Source organism: Labrus mixtus, chromosome 19, assembly GCF_963584025.1.
Source record: "Labrus mixtus chromosome 19, fLabMix1.1, whole genome shotgun sequence".
NCBI lineage: Eukaryota > Metazoa > Chordata > Actinopteri > Labriformes > Labridae > Labrus > Labrus mixtus.
This window is the reverse complement of record NC_083630.1, coordinates 24,795,327-24,817,826: the sequence shown is the minus strand read 5'-3', so window position 1 is coordinate 24,817,826 and position 22,500 is coordinate 24,795,327. Positions and strand designations below refer to the sequence as shown.

Below are 22,500 nucleotides of genomic sequence, written 5' to 3'. Positions count from 1 at the left end.
TGCTCACACAGGTCACCATGTGGTGGACTCTGAAGCTTCAGTGTTTATCCAGCTCTGCATGGGTCTGTAAACCTTTCTGTGTTCTAACCTCTCTCCATTTTTCAAAAGCATCTCCAATATTGATCCTAGTTTGAGCACGTTTCTGCTCGTGGAGCTTATTAGAAACATGCAGAGGCTTTTTAGGTCGGGTACAATCACTTCTATCTGAACCACTTCTCTTGACCGCTTCCATCGCTGCAACACCTGTTGACCTGATAACTGCTCTCATATCTGACAAACCGAGGGGCGTCCAAAACGACCGTGTGGTGGGGGGTACCTTAAAAGCGCCTACCTTCTCTGGTCCAAACAAATCCAGAGCATTCAGGAGCAGAATCTAAAGTTAGAAGGAGGACATACTGGCTGCTGCATTGTTGTCAGAGAAGCCAGCACTTCAACATGTTTCCTTAATGATCAGATAGTAAGATACCTTTATCATCTCACTCTCTACACATCACACAGTCACATTTTCAATAACACTAACGATGAAGTAAAAAGTGATTGATTTAAAGTAAGGCAGTGCTGTAGCAGCTGCTCCACGTCTTTGGATGGATATGGTTTGTTATCTGGTGTAGGTGTTGTTAATCAGCAGAGTAAATGTAGCACAGCCTGCAGGGAACATTTCAGTCCAGCGGATCAATTTAAAGTCACTCAAGTCGACATTTTCTCCTTTTTCTCTTTTCTCTCCTCAGCTGCTGGAAATAAACTGGACGGGCCTCACCAATATTCTCGACATTCCTGGGCTCAAGTAAGTCGACTCAAACGGGCTTCTCTGTCCCCATAATATATAATGGTAGGGGAAACACTGGATGTGTGTGGAAGCTAACTGGGCTCCAACAGGTCGGATCAGTAAGAACATGTTTCCTCACTGAGTGTCTTGTCCCCTCGGGGCGTGGTGTGGGTCGAGCTGGGAGCAGCGCTAAATGAGAGTTGATTAAGAGGTACTAAGAGTCAAACACAATTACTGGCTGCTGTCTTCAGTGGTTCATCCATTATTTATTTATAAAGCAGCAGATGCAGGAATGCTGCATGTGGTTCTGGCTCTACAGCTGCTGGTGTAATACGACCAGCTGAGTCCTCTGAGGGGGGGGGGGGACATGGATCCAGTTTGTGTAATGCAGCACATGTGGGTTTCAGTGTGTGTGTGCATATGTAGCCTGTGTGTGTGAGAAAACAAGGGGGTTTGTGTGTGAGCGGGCCGGATGGTGAAACTGGAGTTCTTTGAATGCAGCAGACCAATCAGCTGTCTCGCCTGGTCCGCCTCGCTGCAGCTCATCGATGTTTTTATGTCACTGCTGAGTAAAAATCAAAATCAAAACAAAGCTACAGCCAGTATGTTAGTGCTCGTAATCAGTATTCTTAAGACCAGTCTTAAGATCACTCTCTGATTGGCTGTCAGCGGACCAATCAGAGCCAACAAAGGGTCCACTCATAATGAGAAATCAGTCAAAGCCTCGAGGAAACATCTTTGGGATCAACAAATTCACAAGTCGGGGAACCATGATGTTCTGCAGAAAGTTAGCGGTTAGCATGTCTCTGTGATGTCAAAGAAGGAAGAGAAATGTCTGAATGTGGCTCTCAAGCTCGACCAACCGGCAGCACCGTACAGGTCAGGATGGTTATCATAACCAACGTGTGCTGCACTGCAATAAAAAGGATTTTACAATCAGTCAGATTTCAGTTGCTGTAAACACAAACAGGAGGAGCGCTGATGCAGCTGGAATCGTTTTACAGCCTCAGATCTCAGCTGGAAGAAAAGCTCAGACTCTGAGCACAATAATGAGTTTAATCTGCAGCTGCCCTCTCATTGGAGGAGAAGCCGAGGATTGAGCAAATAAAGAGACAAACACAGGCGGCTCCCTGAGTTTACTGCAGTTGAGTTTTAGTGTCTGTGCTGCTGGTTCAGAGGAGATAATGTTTCTGTTTGTTCAAAATAAAAACACCTCAGAGACTCTCACTGAAAGAAATCTGAAGTTAAGACGGTGCTGTAACATTTCATCACACAGGAAGGAATGCAAAGGTTGTCATTAATTATATCACTATTATTGGAAATACCTTCACTGTGTTACCCTGAGGAACACCCCTCGGGGAATTCCTCTCAAATCATAACGGCTCCTTTAAAAGTCAAATAGCCTCTAGCTAACTGTGAACCACTGACTCAGGATGTGTTTGACATTTAGAGAGTTGAACATATTCACGCTCGCCGTCTTCTGATCGACTCTGAGCTGCTGAGCGAGCTGATTTGAGTCCGACTCATTAAAGTAAAGGGCGCCGCCTGCTCTTTAGACAAACACGAGAGTGTGTGAGTGACTGTTGTCGATTGTTTCTGAGTAAAATCTGCAACTCAGGAGTATTTTTTTCATTGTTGATTAATTATCATCTTCTGGATTTATCAAAATAGTTTTGAATTATTTTTAATAGTTGACGACTAAAAAAATAATTGTTTGAAAAGCAAGAAGCAACTGAAAGTTAGACTGAGACAGCATTTCCAGCATGGAGACCGCCGTCGATGGGACTCCAGCGCCCCCTGCAGGAACAGACGGGTGACGACACTCAGGCTTCAAACATTCAGTCTGTGGTTTGAACGCTCTTAGCAAACTGTGTGACTGATGATGTAAAACCTTCAGTTTATGCCTTTTAGCCATTTATTAAAGGAGCAATATGTAACTCTGACTCCTAATGTTTAAAATGGATACTGCAGTCAAAGTTCTTTTTTTTCCCAGACAAGACAGTACCAGCAGCAGTAACATAAATCTTTAAACCAGCGGTGTCCAAACTTTTTTTCTTGCGGGCCAAAATTGTCGTGTTAGAATCGCTCGCAGGCCAAAGGTTTTGTTTTTTAAAATATAGTTTTAAAAATAGTAAAGCTTTGTAGATCAGAATCAAAAGGCTCGCTAAAGAAACCCTTTAAAAAAAGGAAATCAAATATTTAGATTTCTTCGTTCTACTTTATTTGTTTTTTTCTCAGAGCCTGTAACGTGGTTCATGTTTTTAGAAAAGCTTTCTTCATTTAGCTCAGGTCATTAAAAGGTTAAACAACAGTCCGCTTGTTCGCTTTTCCTAGTTTACAAAGAAATGTGGAAAATAGTAAAACAAAACAACAACATACATGTTACTGAACATTTTCTATTTTAGGAATATTGTTCAGCCCTTGTTAACATGAAAAATAAAAATAAGATAATGTTCCAATCTTAATCAAGGCCTCGGGCCAAAATCTTCTGATTCTTCATTTGAAGTCACGGGCCGCAAAAAATCCCCTCAAGGGCCGCAAATGGACCTCGGGCCGCACTTTGGACACCCCTGCTTTAAACGGTCTTACAACAGCACCGTATTGACACTCACAGTCCCCCCCCCCGTCCCGAACCTTTTATGGGGAGGCCATTTTGAAAATTTCAAGGTGGCGCCACTGAGTCATTTTGCGAACTCCGTTTACGAAACCACCAAAATATCAAATTTTTCACGAGACCTGATGACCGTGGAAAGTTTGAGTTTTTGGGCACGTTCAGGCCCTCAAACGTGGCCGCAAAGTGGTGGAAGAAAAATAAGGAGGATAAAAATAATAATCGGGTTTCAAGAGGGTCCTCACATGGTTCATGCTCGGGCACTAATAATGATAATAATAATAATAATAATGATAATAATGATAATAATGATAATAATAATAATAATAATGATAATAATAGTAATAATAATGATAATAATAATAATAATGATAATAATAATGATAATAATAATAATAATGATAATAATAATGATAATAATAATGATAATAATAATAATGATAATAATAATAATAATAATAATAATGATAATAATAATAATAATAATAATACTGAGCTAATGATGAAAAAATAAGAAATAAAAAAACATTCACACACAACAACAATTAAAAAAAATAAAATAATAATAACTGCTATCATATTGTACACCTGAGAAAATCATGTGTTATGTGAAAGGACAACAACTGCAATTCCAAAAAGTTTGTGGTCGTGTTATAGATTATATCCCCATGATGGGGAATCAAGTAGAATCCTAATTTGATTCATTGATCAAAGTGTTACCATGATTATGAAGATCACAGCAGTTTCCCTCGGCCTGGTCTCTGAGACACTCTGAAGAGACCTTCTGCATCATGATATACAGACAGCTGTGCTTTAATCCCGACTGTCTGTCTTCTGGGGACAGTAACGCCGCATGATGAATTTTCAGTCGTCCCTTTTGCTTTTTTTTCAAGCCTTGATTACAATTTTCCAGCTGCACCTCGGAGGCTAAACCAATAAAGAGCCTCCTGGCGGTAATGGCGTTTTCGTCCCTCGCTGTCATTGTCGTGTTCATGACGTGTTGAGTCAGACATTTGATGGTTAACATGCTTGAACCAGCTCCAGTTTTACATGTAATGTACTAAGCTGAGATTAAATGTGAATATTTATAACCCAAGGGCGCCCTTACCCTTACTTAAATAATTCATTGCTTCACTCTGTTTATATTTCTTTCCCCCCTTTTCTTTCCCCCCTCCCCCTGCCCCTCCCCCCGCTTGTGGTTACAGTGGCTTCTCTGACAGTCTGATTCAAGACATCATCTACAGTTATCTGGTTTTACCAAACCGCATCACCATCCCCCTGGTCGGAGATGTGGAACTGGCCAACCTACGCTTCCCCATGCCGAAGGTAGTGACGCAGTCGAGCGCTTTTCTAATCCTCCTCTTTCTCTTTGTGTTCTACTTGATGTGACGGCTTCATGGGGCGAGAAATGCAGAGTCGTGTGTGTGTGTGTGTGTGTGTGTGTGTGTGTGTGTGTGTGTGTGTGTGTGTGTGTGTGTGTGTGTGTGTGTGTGTGTGTGTGTGTGTGTGTGTGTGTGTGTGTGTGTGTGTGTGTGTGTGTGTGTGTGTGTGTGTGTGTGTGTGTGTGTGTGTGTGTGTGTGTGATGACTCTCTCTGTAGGTAACTCAAAGAATAAAAACACAATGAAACAAAATCAGACAGAGCACCAAACAGGCATCTCAAGACTCTGTCGACCTGTAACCATAGCAACAAGCTAAACATTTCAGGTCAAGTCGTGCAGCATGGATGGATGATGGATGGATGATGGAAGGATGGATGATTGATGGATGATGCATGGATGATGGATGGATGGATGATGGATGGATGATGGAAGGATGGATGATGGATGGATGGATGATGGATGGATGGATGATGATGGATGGATGATGCATGGATGATGGATGGATGATGGATGGATGGATGATGGATGGATGGATGGGTAGATGGGTGGATACTGTATTGATCCTGAATTCAAAGTATCCAGTAGCAGCTTACAGAAACACATGACATGAAACCTGCTGCAGGAAACAGATTGAAAATAGATTGCTTAATAACGCCATCATTAGGCTCCTCCTCCTCCTGTGTAGCTCCTCCTCCTCCCGTGTAGCTTCTCTTAAGGCTCCTCCTCCTCCCGTGTAGCCCCTCCTCCTCCCGTATAGCTCCTCCTCCTCCTGTGTAGCTCCTCCTCCTCCCGTGTAGCTCCTCCTCCTCCCGTGTAGCTCCTCTTAACGCTGTGCTCTGCATGTCTCCACAGGGGGTCCTGAGGATTCACTTTTTGGAGGCTCAGGATCTGGAGGGGAAGGATAAGTTTCTGGGCGGCCTGATCAAGGGCAAGTCTGACCCTTATGGCATCCTGCAGATTGGAAACCAGCTGTTCCAGAGCAAGACGGTCAAAGAGAGCCTCCACCCTAAATGGAACGAGGTTTACGAGGTGAACTTTTCATTATTTCACAGAGAAGCCGAGTGTATTCCCCCGAACTATTATTAACATCAGTCTTTTGATTGGGCAAAGCTTTAATAAGCACCGTGTCTCCATCAGGCGTTGGTGTACGAGCAGTCAGGTCAACACCTTGAGATCGAGCTGTTTGACGAGGATCCAGACAAAGACGATTTCCTGGGAAGGTGAGTTGATCTGCGATCACACAAACTTCACAAGAAACAAACCGATGTAAGAGCACGTTGTACCTGTAGCTGAGGAGCTTATGTGACAGGAAGCTGTTTGTCCTAAAGACACCACAGAGACCTGAGGGGGGGGGGGATGTGTCTGAGCTGGTAGACATGAGTTAAAGTAAAAAAGAGGATGTATCACACACTTCCAAGTCCAAGGGCAGAGTGGATTGATTGTGCCCTCAGGTAGTAACACAACACAAAGCAGCCAGTCGATATCTGGACCCCCTGTGGTCAGATTCATCGCTGTGATTTGTCTGCTTACTGTTAATTATTTGTCTTTATTCACAGCCTGATGATCGATATGACCGAGCTGCACAAAGAACAGAAAGTCGACGAGGTAAAGCTGATTGTTTGCAAGTTTGCACATTAAACAGTTTAAAGGAAATGTTCAACATTTTAGCAAAAAAGTGCTGCCACAGATGGACGGATGGGTAGATGGATGGATGATGGATGGATGGATGGATGATGGATGGATGGGTAGGTGGATGGATGATGGATGATGGATGGATGGATGGATGATGGATGGATGGGTAGGTGGATGGATGGATGGATGATGGATGGATGGATGGATGGATGATGGATGGATGATGGATGGATGGGTAGGTTGATGGATGGATGATGGATGGATTGATGGATGGATGATGGATGGATGGATGATGGATGGATGGATGGGTAGGTGGATGGATGGATGATGGATGGATGATGGATGGATGGATGGATGGATGATGGATGGATGAATGGATGGATGGATGGATGGATGATGGATGGGTAGATGGATGGATGGGTAGGTGGATGGATGGATGGATGATGGATGGATGGATGGATGATGGATGGATGGGTAGGTGGATGGATGGATGGATGATGGATGGATGGATGGATGGATGATGGATGGATGATGGATGGATGGGTAGGTTGATGGATGGATGATGGATGGATTGATGGATGGATGATGGATGGATGGATGATGGATGGATGGATGGGTAGGTGGATGGATGGATGATGGATGGATGATGGATGGATGGATGGATGATGGATGGATGAATGGATGGATGGATGGATGGATGATGGATGGGTAGATGGATGGATGGGTAGGTGGATGGATGGATGGGTAGGTGGATGGATGGATGGATGATGGATGGATGGGTAGGTGGATGGATGGATGATGGATGGATGGATGGATGATGGATGGATGGATGGATGATGGATGGATGGGTAGATGGATGGATGGATGATGGATGGATGGGTAGGTGGATGGATGGATGATGGATGGATGGATGGATGATGGATGGATGATGGATGGATGGATGGATGGATGATGGATGGATGATGGATGGATGGGTAGGTGGATGGATGGATGGATGGATGATGGATGGATGGGTAGATGGATGGATGGGTAGGTGGATGGATGGATGGATGGATGGATGGGTAGGTGGATCGGCTAACCCAGTAGCTTCATTTTTATTTGAAGTGTCAGTATCAGCATCTCTATTTAAAATCATATCCTCTCTTTTTAGAGGTTTTGATTCGTCCACTCTGATGTTTTTTTTCACCCCTTCAGTGGTTTGAACTGGAGGAAACTTCGACTGGGAAACTCCACTTAAAACTGGAGTGGCTGTCTCTGCTCACCACACCTGAGAAGTTGGAGCAGGTAAGACGCTATTTACTGCTGCTAGTGGACACAGTAAACATAAGAGATCCATCATGGCGCTGACAGTTTGTTTCTCGCTCCTTCCTGTTTTCTTGTCAGGTGCTGCGGAGTGTGCGTGCGGACAGAAGCCTGGCCAGTGACGGGCTCTCGTCAGCGCTGTTTGTGGTCTACCTGGACTCAGCCAAGAACCTCCCAGTAAGACGCTGACATGTTCTGATGCTGTAGTGTGTGTAGATGTAGCATCGGGCTGATGCAGGGTTGTTGTTGTTGTTGTTGTTGTTGTTGCACATTAAGAAACACTCTGAACACGTTGAGAAAGAAAGGATTGTTATCGTGATGTTTCATTGCTTTCAGTTCAATGTCTGTCTCCTTAAAGCAACAGTCTGTAACTCCTCCCCCTTCTTCAGTCGTTACAAAGTCGATCGAATGGAACAATAACCTTCAACAGGGAAGAGAGAGAGAGCGAGAGAGAGAGAGGCAGAGGCAGAGACAGAGACAGAGAGAGAGAGAGACAGAGAGACAGAGACAGAGACAGAGAGAGAGACAGAGAGAGAGAGAGACAGAGAGAGAGAGAGACAGAGAGAGAGAGAGACAGAGAGAGAGAGAGAGAGAGAGAGAGAGAGACAGAGAGAGACAGAGAGAGAGAGAGAGACAGAGAGAGAGACAGAGAGAGACAGAGAGAGAGACAGAGAGAGAGAGAGACAGAGAGAGAGAGAGACAGAGAGAGAGAGAGAGACAGAGAGAGAGACAGAGACAGAGACAGAGACAGAGAGAGAGAGAGACAGAGAGAGAGACAGAGAGAGAGAGAGAGACAGAGCGAGACAGAGACAGAGAGAGAGAGAGAGATCCCTCACATGGACACAGAGGCAAACGTTTGGAGTGGCCGCACAAAAAAGGTGGAGCTTTCTGAACCTTTTCTCCGGTCAGGTGTCTGCTGCTGCAAAAGATTTCTACTGTTGAAAACAGTCAAAAAAAAGATGCGGGCTGTAGACGCTAATTATTACTGAATGCTATCAGGCGACGTCACAATCTGAGGGGGAGGAGTCAGGATGTGTCTTACATGTTGTTGCTTTAAAGATTGAAATCTCACGGCGCCATGACCTTCAGCTGAACCCACGCAGCACGCCATCATCATCTTCACTTATTTAAAGATGCTATCCAAACAGCTTCTTAATGAGTCCAAGGGGGTGGGGGGGTCGTCTCAGGGGTCAAAGCTTCCTTTAACTTAATAGAAGACATCCTCCATGTTGATTTAAAGGCGCACTCCCATCAGGCTCAGTGCCTCTGTACCGGCATGAAGCACGGTCGCCCCTCCCCCCACACTCCCCCGCTGACCTGCACTCACACTGCTCCAGGACTAACCGGGCCTGAACATCACAGAGAACATGACGGCTTCTTTACGGACTCTGTGGTTTACTTTGAGTCATTTTAGTCACATACAGACAGAACACTCTTGATAATGGCGGCGAGGATCGATCAGACTTCATGTCCAGGGACGAGGAAGTGTACGCTACCTGAGCACTCACACCCGTCACAGGAACTGGACTGAGTCAAAGGTTGTGCACGGTACAGGTTGCAGAGTGTGAGTGCGCCCTGAAAAGCCTGAATGGAATAATGAACCCTATGAAGCCACCTCAGCCCTCATGACCTCTGACCTTCTCTCTCTTTACTCTCATCCCTCCCTCTCCGACCCCAGAGTGTCTTCACAGGAAGCTTAGGCCGTGGGAACTTAAGTGAGAGGAGGGCGTCTGGGCTAGTGTTTTGTGAGAGCAATACCTCAGAGTATAGAACGATATGTGTGAGTCCCCCCTGAGCTTCTGCATCATGCTAGTGTTAGCATTAGCCGTGTGCTATGTTGTGGGGTTGAGCATGTGCTCGCTGCACGGTGTTATCATAATGAAACTTACCCAGAGTGGTGAGAACCAGTAACATGAGGCCGACTCTCTGCAGGGTTTGGGTGTGCTTGTGGGGTCAGCCCAATGTTCCCACAGCCCAATGGTTCCACAGCCCAATGGTCCCACAGCCCTATGGTCCCACAGCCCAATGGTCCCAAAGCCCAATGGTTCCACAGCCCAATGGTCCCACAGCCCAATGGTCCCAAAGCCCAATGGTCCCACAGCCCTATGGTCCCAAAGCCCTATGGTCGCAAAGCCCTATGGTCCCAAAGCCCTATGGTCCCACAGCCCAATGGTCCCAAAGCCCTATGGTCCCACAGCCCAATGGTCCCACAGCCCAATGGTCCCAAAGCCCTATGGTCTCACAGCCCAATGGTCCCACAGCCCAATGGTCCGAAAGCCCTATGGTCTCACAGCCCAATGGTCCCAAAGCCCTATCAAAGTCAAAGTCAAAGTCAAAGTCAACTTTATTGTCAATTTCAAAATATGACATACAGTGGAATCGAAATTGTGTTTGTCTCCGACCCGCGGTACAATACAACCAAAATGAGGTAAAAAGATAAGGTAAAATAGATAAAATAAAATGAGGTAAAAATAAGATAAATAATATTTACAGTAATAAATTCTAAATTGTGCAAAATGGTAAATAAAATAAATAAAATACAATTTTAAGTAAAAGTAACTTGTGCAATATGTGCAGTGTGCATTAAACGGATTGATAATTAGTTATTATTCCAGAGTTCTTGGTGGCAAACGGGAGGGGGTTTCAACATCCAGTGTTCGTGGGGGCAGAGGGGGGGGAAGGAAGAGAGGGGAGAGAGTTAAGCTTCCTGACAGCTTGGTGGAAGAAGCTGTTTCCCAGTCTGGTGGAGCCGGCCCGCAGGCTGCAGTACCGTCTCCCCGATGGCAGGAGGCTGAAGAGGCTGTGTGAGGGGTGGGTGGGGTCACGCACAATGCTGGTTGCTTTGCGGGTGAGGCGGGTACCGTAGAGGTCCAGAAGAGAGGGGAGTGGGACACCGATAATCCGTTCAGCAGCCTTCACTGTGCGCTGCAGGGTCTTGCGGTTGGCAGCAGTGCAGCTCCCAAACCACACAGTGATGCAGCTGGTCAGGATGCTCTCGATGGTGCCTCTGAAGAAGGAGCACATGATGGATGGGGGGGCTCGTGCTCTCTTCAGCTTGCGGAGGAAGTAGAGGCGCTGCTGGGACTTCTTGGCCAGTGATGTGGTGTTGGTTGTCCAGGAGAGATCCTTACTGATGTGAACCCCCAGGGTCTCCGGAAGTCGACAACAACCTCCTTGGTCTTGTCGACGTTCTTGTCGACTATGGTCCCACAGCCCAATGGTCCCAAAGCCCTATGGTCCCAAAGCCCTATGGTCCCACAGCCCTATGGTCCCAAAGCCCAATGGTCCCACAGCCCTATGGTCCCACAGCCCAATGGTCCCAAAGCCCAATGGTCCCAAAGCCCAATGTTCCCACAGCCCTATGGTCCCAAAGCCCTATGGTCCCACAGCCCTATGGTCCCACAGCCCAATGGTCCCACAGCCCAATGGTCCCACAGCCCAATGGTCCCAAAGCCCTATGGTCCCACAGCCCTATGGTCCCAAAGCCCAATGGTCCCACAGCCCAATGGTCCAATGGTCCCAAAGCCCTATGGTCCCAAAGCCCTATGGTCCCAAAGCCCAATGGTCCCACAGCCCAATGGTCCCAAAGCCCTATGGTCCCACAGCCCAATGGTCCCACAGCCCAATGGTCCCAAAGCCCAATGGTCCCAAAGCCCTATGGTCCCACAGTCCAATGGTCCCACAGCCCAATGGTCCCACAGCCCAATGGTCCCAAAGCCCAATGGTCCCACAGTCCAATGGTCCCACAGTCCAATGTTCCCACAGCCCAATGGTCCCACAGCCCAATGATCCCAAAGCCCAATGGTCCCACAGTCCAATGGTCCCACAGCCCAATGTTCCCACAGTCCAATGGTCCCAAAGCCCAATGGTCCCACAGTCCAATGGTCCCACAGCCCAATGTTCCCACAGTCCAATGGTCCCACAGCCCAATGGTCCCACAGCCCAATGGTCCCAAAGCCCAATGGTCCCACAGTCCAATGGTCCCACAGTCCAATGGTCCCACAGCCCAATGTTCCCACAGTCCAATGGTCCCAAAGCCCAATGGTCCCACAGTCCAATGTTCCCACAGTCCAATGGTCCCAAAGCCCAATGGTCCCACAGTCCAATGGTCCCACAGCCCAATGTTCCCACAGTCCAATGGTCCCAAAGCCGAATGTTCCCACAGTCCAACGGTCCCACAGCCCAATGTTCCCACAGCCCTATGGTCCCAAAGCCCAATGGTTCCACAGTCCAATGGTCCCACAGTCCAATGGTCCCAAAGCCCAATGGTCCCAAAGCCCAATGTTCCCACAGTCCAATGGTCCCAAAGCCCAATGGTCCCACAGTCCAATGGTCCCACAGCCCAATGTTCCCACAGTCCAATGGTCCCACAGCCCTATGGTCCCAAAGCCCAATGGTCCCAAAGCCCAATGGTCCCACAGTCCAATGTTCCCACAGTCCAATGGTCCCACAGCCCTATGGTCCCAAAGCCCAATGGTCCCACAGTCCAATGGTCCCACAGCCCAATGTTCCCACAGTCCAATGTTCCCACAGTCCAATGGTCCCAAAGCCCAATGGTCCCACAGCCCAATGGTCCCACAGCCCTATGGTCCCACATTTCTAAGAATTTTCTCAAAATTAGGCCCTATGTTCCCACAGGGTAGGGTTAACTTACCCTAACTGATACAAATTTAAGAAAAAGAAATGTGGGAACATAGGCACGCTCCCGGGTGTGCTTGTTAGTCAGATATTCTGCTGATTTACTGTAGGTGCTAAGTTCAAGGCGGAAAAGAAGAGCTCAGTACAAAGAGGACAAAGAGTGCAGCGACGAGGCTCATAATGATCTCTGGCTGTAGTGTGTAGGCCGCGCTCTTACTCAAACCCTGTAGCTTGTTAGAAAAGTCCCACAGTGTTTGAAAGTAGCTTCTCCCTCATTATCACGGCCTGTGTGCGTGTGTATTGTTAGCTCTCTGCAGCTTCCAAACCAGCAGCCCCCCCCACCCGATCATATTCATGTCTCAGCACATTGTAAACACATTTTCTGGGGGTTTTCTCATGCCTCTTTCAGTATTTCCCCTGGGTTTTTTTTTTTGGGGGGGGGGCAGACGGACGCCGACACAAACAAGGAATCTTGGTGTTCATGTGTTACTTTTAATGACAGCTGTCCTGTTCTAAGGTATCCTTAAATGACTTCTTTCCCTGATTTTTGACTCTATCCACTATCCTATCTCCACAATAAAGACACAAAAATAAATAATCTAATCTTTTTTTTTTTAATTAACTTGGTCTTCAAGGGGGGGCGGGCCGCCACCCTTGTATAATGGTAGGGGAAACACTGCTCTTTACCCCCCCCCCCCCCCCAAACGCTCCTCTCCTACTAACTACGGGTGTGATTTTCTCCCTCACATCTCCTCGTGGCTTAAAGAGCAACCTGTCAGATTTCACCTATGACGGGTTGAAGCAAGTCTCAGTCTTTAAGGCCCTGAAGGTAACGTGGGATAAATGGATTGCATGCATCACACACACCCCCCCCCCCCCGTGTCCCGTCTGTGCTGCACTCTGTCTGTGCACCGTCCAGCGTCATGTTTCTGGGATGATTATCAACCTGAAAATGGAATCATCTTGATGTGCATGAAGATGGATGATTGCATTGTGCCTCTTGGTTGTGATGTGCATATTCTTCTTTTAGCACTCATGGATCTTGTATGCATAAGTGTATTTATTCTGCATGCACATCTTTGTGAGGAAAGCTCTCTTCCATCTTTGTGGTTGATGAAAAGTGTCCTCTATGCAGCTCATTTAGCAGACGATTTCAAAGAGGAACCTTTTTTTTCTCATCCTGTCCAGTCGTCCATATATTCACATGCTTTAATTGAATCTAGAGGGAAACCCAACGTGTGTTGTTTCAGCATTTCTACCTCATTTAGAAAACAAATGGTTTGGAGAAGGAACTCATTCCATTCCAGGCATGTCTGCATTTTTCAGAGCTGTTAAAAATGCAGCAGGAAAGACGAAGACAGGAAGTAGAAACTGTGGCTGCATGTGTATCAGACTCTGATTAGCATGTTCTGCAGCAGATCATCTCTGTCACGACATTGTTCATATCCATGCGACAGTTTTAAGTCACCAGTGTTGGTAACGAGTACTCAGATTACTTTCTTACCTTCTGCAAAACATGTTATACGTTCATTACTTTTGTATAAAAGTTGCATTTCCCTCTTCTTCCTTTTGTCCCTGAAGCATGTGCAGTTTGTGTTTCTCTTCCTCTCTGGGCACGTCACTGCACGAGCAGAAGGTCGGCCTTCAGGTGTGTCAGTGCATGTGTAGCGAGCTAATTCAGCGAGTAAGATGGCGGAGAGAGCAGCTTTTAATTCCCGTTATTTTTACTTTACTTTACTTATATTGCGTCTATTATTCCTGACTGCTCGGGGTAGAGCCGCTGCTCCCTCATCGAAAAGAGCCGGCTGAGGTGGTTCAGGCGTCTGATCCCTCGTCCAACTGGGAGTAGACCCAGAAATATGAATGTTTGAGGCCTTAGTGGCGTCCCCCGTCTGTTCCTGCAGGGGGCGCTGGAGTCCCATCGATGGCGGTCTCCATGCTGGAAATGCTGTCTCAGTCTAACTTTCAGTCAACCTAACGACAGGCTGAGAGCTGGAGCTGAGGCGGGTTTTAAACCTCCTGACAAACCGTTACACCGCGCCCACCTGTCAATCAGGTCAGCTACACGCCTTATTGTGAATAACTCTTATCCTTCATCAAATCAAAACTGATGAGTCATCAAAACATTCACCCCCCGTACAGTGTGTGTCCATCCAGACATGAGCTAATCACACCTATTTGGGTTTTTGAACCAGGCTGTAAACATGTTCATCTCTGCTGTAAAAACAGGCTTTTTAGAATGGGTGTGTATGTGACTTCCTGTGCTTCTGCAGCCAGCCTCTAGTGGACACTCCAGGAACTGCAGGATGTTACACTTCAACATCTGCTTCATTTTCAACACCGGAGGTTGCTGATTGGTTAAGAGCTGCAAAGGGGCTTTCATACCTTAACGAGAGAGACACACACACACACACACACACACACACACACACAAGGGTGTTTTGAGGGTGTGTGTGTGTGTGTCACTTTGAGCTTTGCTTTAAATAAACCAGTTGAACGTCTCTTTTCGACCTTCTAGGCTGAATACTTTAAGAAGCTCTCAGATAACTCGCCTTAAGCAACCAGACTGAAGCAAGACAACTGAGAAAGTGATCGACTTGTTCACCAACTCAACAAGCACGCCAAGAGGAAGCTCTTTATTTAGTGCTCTACAAATAAGGACGGATTGAAATGTGTTTCTCATAGTGTGAACACACTCATTTTCCCACATCATCACTGAGATTAGAATGAAACGCCTCTTTCTAAAAGAACAAATAACTTCAGTTAATTTGTCATTTTTATCCCCTGATTACACCTGAAACTTTACTGGAAATAGAAAGCTTCCATCGCTGCAACACCTGTTGACCTGATAACTGCTCTCATATCTGGCATTGGATCTGGGTCCAAAACTGCTGTGTGTGTGGGGGGGGGGGGGGGTCTTAAAAGCGCCTACCTTCTCTGGTCCAAACAAATCCAGAGCATTCAGGAGCAGAATCTAAAGTTAGAAGGAGGACATACTGGCTGCTGCATTGTTGTCAGAGAAGCCAGCACTTCAACATGTTTCCTTAATGATCAGATAGTAAGATACCTTTATCATCTCACTCTCTACACATCTCACTGATTGGACCTTTAAGGTCTTAGTTCTTTCTTTGGTCAGGTCGTAGCTCAGAGTTCTGGATTGTGTCATTAAGTCTACATTTACGACGTGGTGGATCCTGATTGTGTTGTAGCTGCTCAAGCGTAACTCTGGGTTATCCAGCAGTTTAAGACTCTCCGGCCCCCCCCCCCCCCCCCGGGCTTTTAGACTTGTTGGGTATAATTCATCTGTAAGGAATGCTGCATCATACTTAACTGTCAGAAGTTAAGCATGCTGAGATGAGATAAAGCTTGGGAGCCTGTGTGCCTGCAGCCCTGTGTGTTCTGTATCTACCCTTTGAATCCCAATGTGTGTGTCTCAAGAAACTAATGTTTGTCCTTCTGAAGCCCTTTTTTTATGTTCGTGTGTTATGTGTCTCTAACAAAATCTCTAACAGTCTGCAAAGAAGAGCAGCAGCGAGCCGAGTCCTTATGTCCAGATGACTGTCGGACACAAAACACTCGAGAGCAAGGTCAGTCATCTTAACAAGTATCCATTCATGCAGATCCTCTGAAAGCTGCTCGTCAGGTGTGACACAGAATAAATCAATATGAATCAATACAGACCAGAAGTGTTTGTATGTTTTTACTTTTCCACTGATTCAACATTTCAGACCAAAGTACAACATTTCCCACCTCTGATTCATAGATTTCCAAATGAATTGTGTTTTCAATTAGCTGCACTCAATTGTCTCTTAATTAACCATCGATTTTCTGTCCGCCCGTAAAGATCCGCTACAAGACCAAGGAGCCTCTGTGGGAAGATTGCTTCTCATTCCTCGTCCACAACCCGAGGAGGCAGGAGCTGGAGGTGGAGGTAACCATGCAACCAAATGATGGAAGTAGCTGACTGTGTCTCAAAGCCGTTGATCTTCTCCTTTTTACCGATGCACAGGTAAAAGATGACAAGCAGAAATGCACCCTGGGTAATCTGACGGTGCCTTTGAGCAGCCTGTTGGAGGAGGAGGACATGACACTGACTCGGTGCTTTCCTCTCAAAAACTCGGGGCCCAGCTCCAGCATCAAACTGAAGATGGCCCTGAGGGTAACGATGGACTCCCTCACTCCTCACCTGACATTCATACAGGACGTACTGTGATAGGTGATGTGCTGCTACAGGCACGATCACTGACTCTGAGAAGGTTATGCTAAGAGCTAAAGGCTAATTACATCCTTAGCTAAGCTCATACTCCATTTAGAAAGTGTTTCTACACCAAGCCAGTGGTAAACTGTTAGCTGGTAACGGCCAAAGATTGACCTTTCAAAACCCTTAAAGGTCACATGATGCTAAATCCACTTCACCGTGTTCCTCTAGTCCGTCTACAAACCCCCCAACGATGAGAAAAGTCCATCCTCTCCATCTTCTGCCTGCTCCACTTTTCAGAAAATGTGTGCTCAAACAGGCCGTTTGGAGATTTTCCCTTCATGACATCACAAAGGGCAGTAGCCCCTCCCCCAGGTGGGTGACACTCCCACAGCTAGGTGTTTGTTCTGCCCTCTGAGTCTGCCTTCTCACCGTAAACAATAGGACATGGAGCGAGAAAGCACCGAGTACACCCGAGCCCTTCCAGAGAGGGGGCGTGGTCAGACACAGCTCATTTACATATTTAAAGGTACAGACACAGAAACAGCCTGTTCTGAGCAGGGCTGAAATAGAGGGGTTTATAGACATGATCAAATACAGGATCAGAGTGGATTTAGAACAAGAAACTTCACACACATGTTTTGAGGAGCTCTGACACTTATTTAGAAAAACATGGTAAAGTGTATTTTGCAGAATATGTGACCTTTAAATAACAGAATGTAGTCCTCCACTAACGTCCTCCTGTCTCTCTCTGTAGATCCTGTCTTTAGAGAAGCAGGTCTCCTCAGATCAGCCCTCCTCCGTCCGGGTCAGGAAGTCTAGTGTGCCGCAGCCGAACACGACCCCATGCATGAGACTGTCAGCCTCAGATTCCCCTGTACCTCCTCCCACACCTCCACCGCCCATAAACGCCTCCACCCTCACCCTCCAGCAGCGGGACGGCGAGCCGTACTCAGCCAGCCCTCTCCGCAGCGTCTCCAACCTGAGCAGCTGCATGTCCAGCTCGCAGAAACACCTGCCTCACAAGGAGTCCACACCCAGCCTGGCCTCCGACATCTCCCTGCCGTTTGCCACTTTGGAGCTTCAGCAACGCCTCCGTCAGCTGCAGAAGTACAATCTCCCCCTGAGACACATTATTCCTTTAATCCTTCCCTGTCCACTGTTTCTTCCTCCTCGATATAAAATAATTTATTTTTCAGATGTGCATCTTTTAGAACATTTTTCTTTTATTGTGATAAGGTGCACATAGACCTGACAATTAAAGCAAATAAACAAAAACAGGCAAAACAGAAATAAACAAAACAAAATCAAAATACGCAAAACATTAGCAAAGACAAATACAGTTAAAGTAGATATCATAAAAGTTAAGTAGTAAGTTGAGGTAGTGTATAAGAAAAGTGTGTGTGGCAGTGTGATGCATTAAAGTGAGTGGCAAGAAAATAATTGAGAGGAAAAGAAAATAGATATTTTAGAACATTTGATGTCACTGCCCGTCAGAACATCACTCTCCATGTTTTATTCATTCAGCTGCAGCCTCTGGGTGTGACACTAACTCACTGTGGTGTGTTTACAGCGGCTCGGCCCCGGGCCAGTTCCCCTTGGGTGAGATCCAGCTGACAGTCCGACACAGCGCCCAGAGGAATAAACTCATCGTGGTGGTGCACGCCTGCCGGTGAGGTCCACGGCTCCAATAATTCACTGCATTTTAATGTGTTTTTAAAATAAGATTTATGATCCGTAAACACTTTCCCGTTCGTCCTTGTTTTTTGGCCCAGGTCTCGCTCTTTTACCGTCATTTATGGGAAGTGGTTCTTAAAGGGATACTTCACCCGTTAGCATTAATCTTTGTATCAGTAGAAACCTGGTAGTGTTTATGAATGGTCGTGCATTCCGCCCTCATTTTCCCCTCAGATGTGAAATCTTTGTATTTCTTTTTCTTTTGTAAGATTCATTTTTGGGCTTTTTGTGCCTTTAATGGAGAGAGAGGACAGTGGATAGAGTCGGAAATCAGGGAGAGAGAGAGAGAGAGAGTGGGGAATGACATGCAGGAAGGAATCCACAGGTGGGAAGCGAACCCGGGCCGCCCGCTTGAGACAGCCTCCATACATGGGGCGCGCGCACTAACCACTGCGCCACCAGCGCCCCAAATCTTTGTATTTCTGAGTCTGTAAAGGAGCTTCCAGTGACGCATCAGAAGCTGTTGTGGTTAGCGGGGTGAAACTACAACGCTAGTTCCTCATATTTTCGACCACTGAAGCTACAGACCAATCACAGATCAGTGGGTGGGAACTCACTGCTAGAATCGAAACTTAACGTCCGCCATATTGCTTGGAAGCTACGCTAACAGGCTCTATGGAGAAAGCCGGCCTGCGGTGCTGTGCATTCTGGGATTTGGTGTCTTTCATCCTCATGAGCCAAAATGATCCACTTTCTGTCTTTTCTCGACCAAGAAGGCACCAACTTCAAAATGTATTTCACATTTCTACATATATGACCCGATGTCAGTACAGATTGATGTTTCATGGTGAAGTATCCCTTTAAGGAAAGTCTCCTCTTGCTGCCTGTAGTTCTATTTACATACAAGAGTGAATGGGCACCCTGAAAGTCAACAACATGTGGCAGCATGTGAGTGAAACTATGTTGTCCTGTGTGTCCTCAGTAACTTGATCGCCTTCACCAAAGACAGCTCCGATCCCTTCATCCGCCTCTATCTGCTGCCCGACAAGAGCAGGACGGGGAGGAGGAAGACCGGCGCCATGAAGAGGACCCTCCACCCTGTTTATGATCAAACGTGGGTTTGAATGTTCATGAAGGTGTTTGTTGAAGGGGTCTGGCCTCTCACCTGGGCTGAGTTTGGACTTAATGTCTGTGTTCAATGTGTGTTTGGCAGGTTTGAGTTTAGTGTTTCGATGGTGGAGCTCCACAGGAGAACTCTGGATGTAGCAGTGAAGAACGGGGGGAGCATCCTCTCCAAACACAAAGGACTCTTAGGAAAGGTAATTCTACGCTTTAATCCAAAGAGACGAACGTCAAGAGAGTTAGAACAACACGAGAGAGGAGAGAGAGAGAGGAGACAACGGCAGGAGGATCAGACACATAGGAGCTGACAGGAAGTGACCAGAGACAGAGCACAGGTGCTGACAGGAAGTGACCAGAGACAGAGCACAGGTGCTGACAGGAAGTGACCAGAGACAGAGCACAGGTGCTGACAGGAAGTGACCAGAGACAGAGCACAGGTGCTGACAGGAAGTGACCAGAGGCAAAGCACAACATTGAGGGCAGTTCTTGAGAGCTCTAATCAGTATAGAAACCATCTTATAAGTCGTCGTTATCAAACAAAAACCATCGTCATTACCATCATCATCATCAATAATATGGAGACCATCATCATTAAGTTAGTAGGTATTCATAAAGAGCTGGGTCTTTAGCTTTTTCTTAAAGGTGCAGAGGGACTCTGCAGATCACATGGAGTTTGGAAGTTCATTCCACCACCGGGGGGCGACAGAGGAGAAGAGTCTAGTCAGCGTCTTAGGACCCTGTTGTGAAGGTTGCTTTGTCTTTGTAAGGTTGCGTTGAAGGTGGCGTTCACTCATCAGTCTCTTCTGCACGTTTTGTTTTGTTGTAAAAATGAGCAGCTGACATGATCCCTGTACTCCTAAAACATCTCATTTTGGTTCTTCTTGTTCTTCTTGCAGGTGATGGTAGATTTAAGTGGGGAGGATATATCCAGAGGATGGACACAATGGTAAAACTTTGTGGTCATTTCTTCCCCGTTGACAGATTGATTTCCTGCTGTGCTTCACTGTAACTCTTTCTTTATTTGTCCTGCAGGTATGACCTCAGTGAAGACGGGTGGACTTCTCAGAGCATAAGAAGTATTCAGGACCCTCTTCTCACATAGTGACGCCTGCTCTCATTTAATACAATCTTCTTCCAATAAGCCCATCTTTTAGTTTTATTGATGTACATTTTGTTCAGTTTAACAGGAATTCTTTCCGCATGTAGAAAGTTTTTCTGATCAGGATTAAATTAAGATCCGGGTCGGAAGATATTGTGATGCTTTGAAACACAATGGCCGCCTTGTTTCTTCTTGTTTCTTCTTGTTTCTTCTTGTTTCTTCTTGTTTCTCCTTCTTTCTTCTTGTTTCTTCTTCTTTCTTCTTGTTTCTCCTTCTTTCTTCTTGTTTCTTCTTCTTTCTTCTTGTTTCTCCTTCTTTCTTCTTGTTTCTTCTTGTTTCTTCTTGTTTCTTCTTGTTTCTTCTTGTTTCTCCTTCTTTCTTCTTGTTTCTTCTTGTTTCTTCTTGTTTCTCCTTGTTTCTCCTTCTTTCTTCTTGTTTCTTCTTGTTTCTTCTTGTTTCTCCTTGTTTCTTCTTGTTTCTCCTTGTTTCTTCTTGTTTCTCCTTGTTTCTTCTTGTTTCTCCTTGTTTCTTGTTTCTTCTTGTTTCTTCTTGTTTCTTCTTGTTTCTTCTTGTTTCTTCTTGTTTCTCCTTGTTTCTTCTTGTTTCTCCTTGTTTCTCCTTCTTTCTTCTTGTTTCTTCTTGTTTCTTCTTGTTTCTCCTTGTTTCTTCTTGTTTCTCCTTGTTTCTTCTTGTTTCTCCTTGTTTCTTCTTGTTTCTCCTTGTTTCTCCTTCTTTCTTCTTGTTTCTTCTTGTTTCTTCTTGTTTCTCCTTGTTTCTTCTTGTTTCTTCTTGTTTCTCCTTCTTTCTTCTTGTTTCTCCTTGTTTCTTCTTGTTTCTTCTTGTTTCTTCTTGTTTCTCCTTCTTTCTCCTTGTTTCTCCTTGTTTCTTCTTGTTTCTCCTTGTTTCTTGTTTCTCCTTGTTTCTTCTTGTTTCTCCTTGTTTCTTGTTTCTCCTTGTTTCTTGTTTCTCCTTGTTTCTTGTTTCTTCTTGTTTCTCCTTCTTTCTTCTTGTTTCTCCTTGTTTCTTCTTGTTTCTCCTTGTTTCTCCTTGTTTCTTCTTGTTTCTCCTTGTTTCTTCTTGTTTCTTCTTGTTTCTCCTTGTTTCTTGTTTCTCCTTGTTTCTTCTTGTTTCTCCTTGTTTCTTCTTGTTTCTCCTTGTTTCTCCTTGTTTCTTCTTGTTTCTCCTTGTTTCTTCTTGTTTCTCCTTCTTTCTTCTTGTTTCTCCTTGTTTCTTCTTGTTTCTCCTTGTTTCTTCTTGTTTCTTCTTGTTTCTCCTTCTTTCTTCTTGTTTCTCCTTGTTTCTTGTTTCTCCTTGTTTCTCCTTGTTTCTTCTTGTTTCTCCTTGTTTCTTCTTGTTTCTCCTTCTTTCTTCTTGTTTCTTCTTGTTTCTTCTTGTTTCTCCGTGTTTCTCCGTGTTTCTCCGTGTTTCTCCGTGTTTCTCCGTGTTTCATGTAAATATCAAGTCTCTAACATATAATAGTTAAAAGTTAATTTACAGGGCGTTATGGGAAACTGTTTTGAAACAAACGTTTCTTCATCTGAGACTCAAAGGAAGGCTTGAGTAGCAGCCTGGACTTTGTTTTTTTATTTATTTTGTCATGCAGTGTTATTCGATTGTTTACCTCTTATTCTTATGTTATGCTTGATTACAGACACTGAATGCAGAGATTTAAATTATTCGTCTGTGTATTTTAAGAGGACTTTGTGCAATATTTGTTGTTGTGGTCGTCGTCTCAGATCCTGAGAACATGAGGGCATTTTAGAGCGATGAACGAGAGCGGTTAAGGATACTTGAATAAGGGTTGAAATGTTATTTAATCCAAATGTAAGTCAGACAAAGGGAGTAATATGAGACGTCAGAGAGCAGGGCTGACACAGACATGTTGACAATGGCTTGTCCATGTTTTTGTTTTTTTTGCCACACAGTCCTAACTGTTCGTTGAAGCGGTTAAAACTTTGATCTATCCTGTGCCTTAAAATAAAAACAGCGATGTACGTTTTTGCCTTGTTAATGTTATTTTTTGAATGATATGAAGCCTCCAGTGGTTTGAAGAGAATAAACGTTTTCTCATGTG

At 45.5% G+C, this 22,500-nt stretch overlaps 1 protein-coding gene across 3 annotated transcripts in view; it reads left to right on the top strand.

The window, feature by feature from the left end:
- Nucleotides 1–20,629, top strand: part of esyt2b (extended synaptotagmin-like protein 2b) — a 32,122-nt gene extending 11,493 nt beyond the window's left edge. Inside the window, exons 7-23 of one of the 3 annotated variants that reach the window (XM_061064453.1) lie at nt 729–784; nt 4,583–4,703; nt 5,611–5,787; nt 5,896–5,978; nt 6,315–6,363; nt 7,585–7,674; nt 7,774–7,869; nt 13,097–13,159; nt 15,843–15,917; nt 16,175–16,261; nt 16,340–16,489; nt 17,286–17,638; nt 18,102–18,200; nt 19,188–19,319; nt 19,419–19,524; nt 20,224–20,273; nt 20,360–20,629. In XM_061064453.1, the coding sequence (XP_060920436.1) occupies nt 729–784; nt 4,583–4,703; nt 5,611–5,787; nt 5,896–5,978; nt 6,315–6,363; nt 7,585–7,674; nt 7,774–7,869; nt 13,097–13,159; nt 15,843–15,917; nt 16,175–16,261; nt 16,340–16,489; nt 17,286–17,638; nt 18,102–18,200; nt 19,188–19,319; nt 19,419–19,524; nt 20,224–20,273; nt 20,360–20,429 (1,857 nt within the window). In that variant the 3' untranslated portion in view covers nt 20,430–20,629. Of the gene's footprint in view, nt 1–728; nt 785–4,582; nt 4,704–5,610; nt 5,788–5,895; nt 5,979–6,314; nt 6,364–7,584; nt 7,675–7,773; nt 7,870–9,370; nt 9,473–13,096; nt 13,160–15,842; nt 15,918–16,174; nt 16,262–16,339; nt 16,490–17,285; nt 17,639–18,101; nt 18,201–19,187; nt 19,320–19,418; nt 19,525–20,223; nt 20,274–20,359 lie in introns of all 3 variants that reach the window. The other 2 variants (XM_061064452.1, XM_061064454.1) reach the window with 2 other exon arrangements.
- The last annotated feature ends 1,871 nt before the right edge of the window (nt 20,630–22,500 follow it).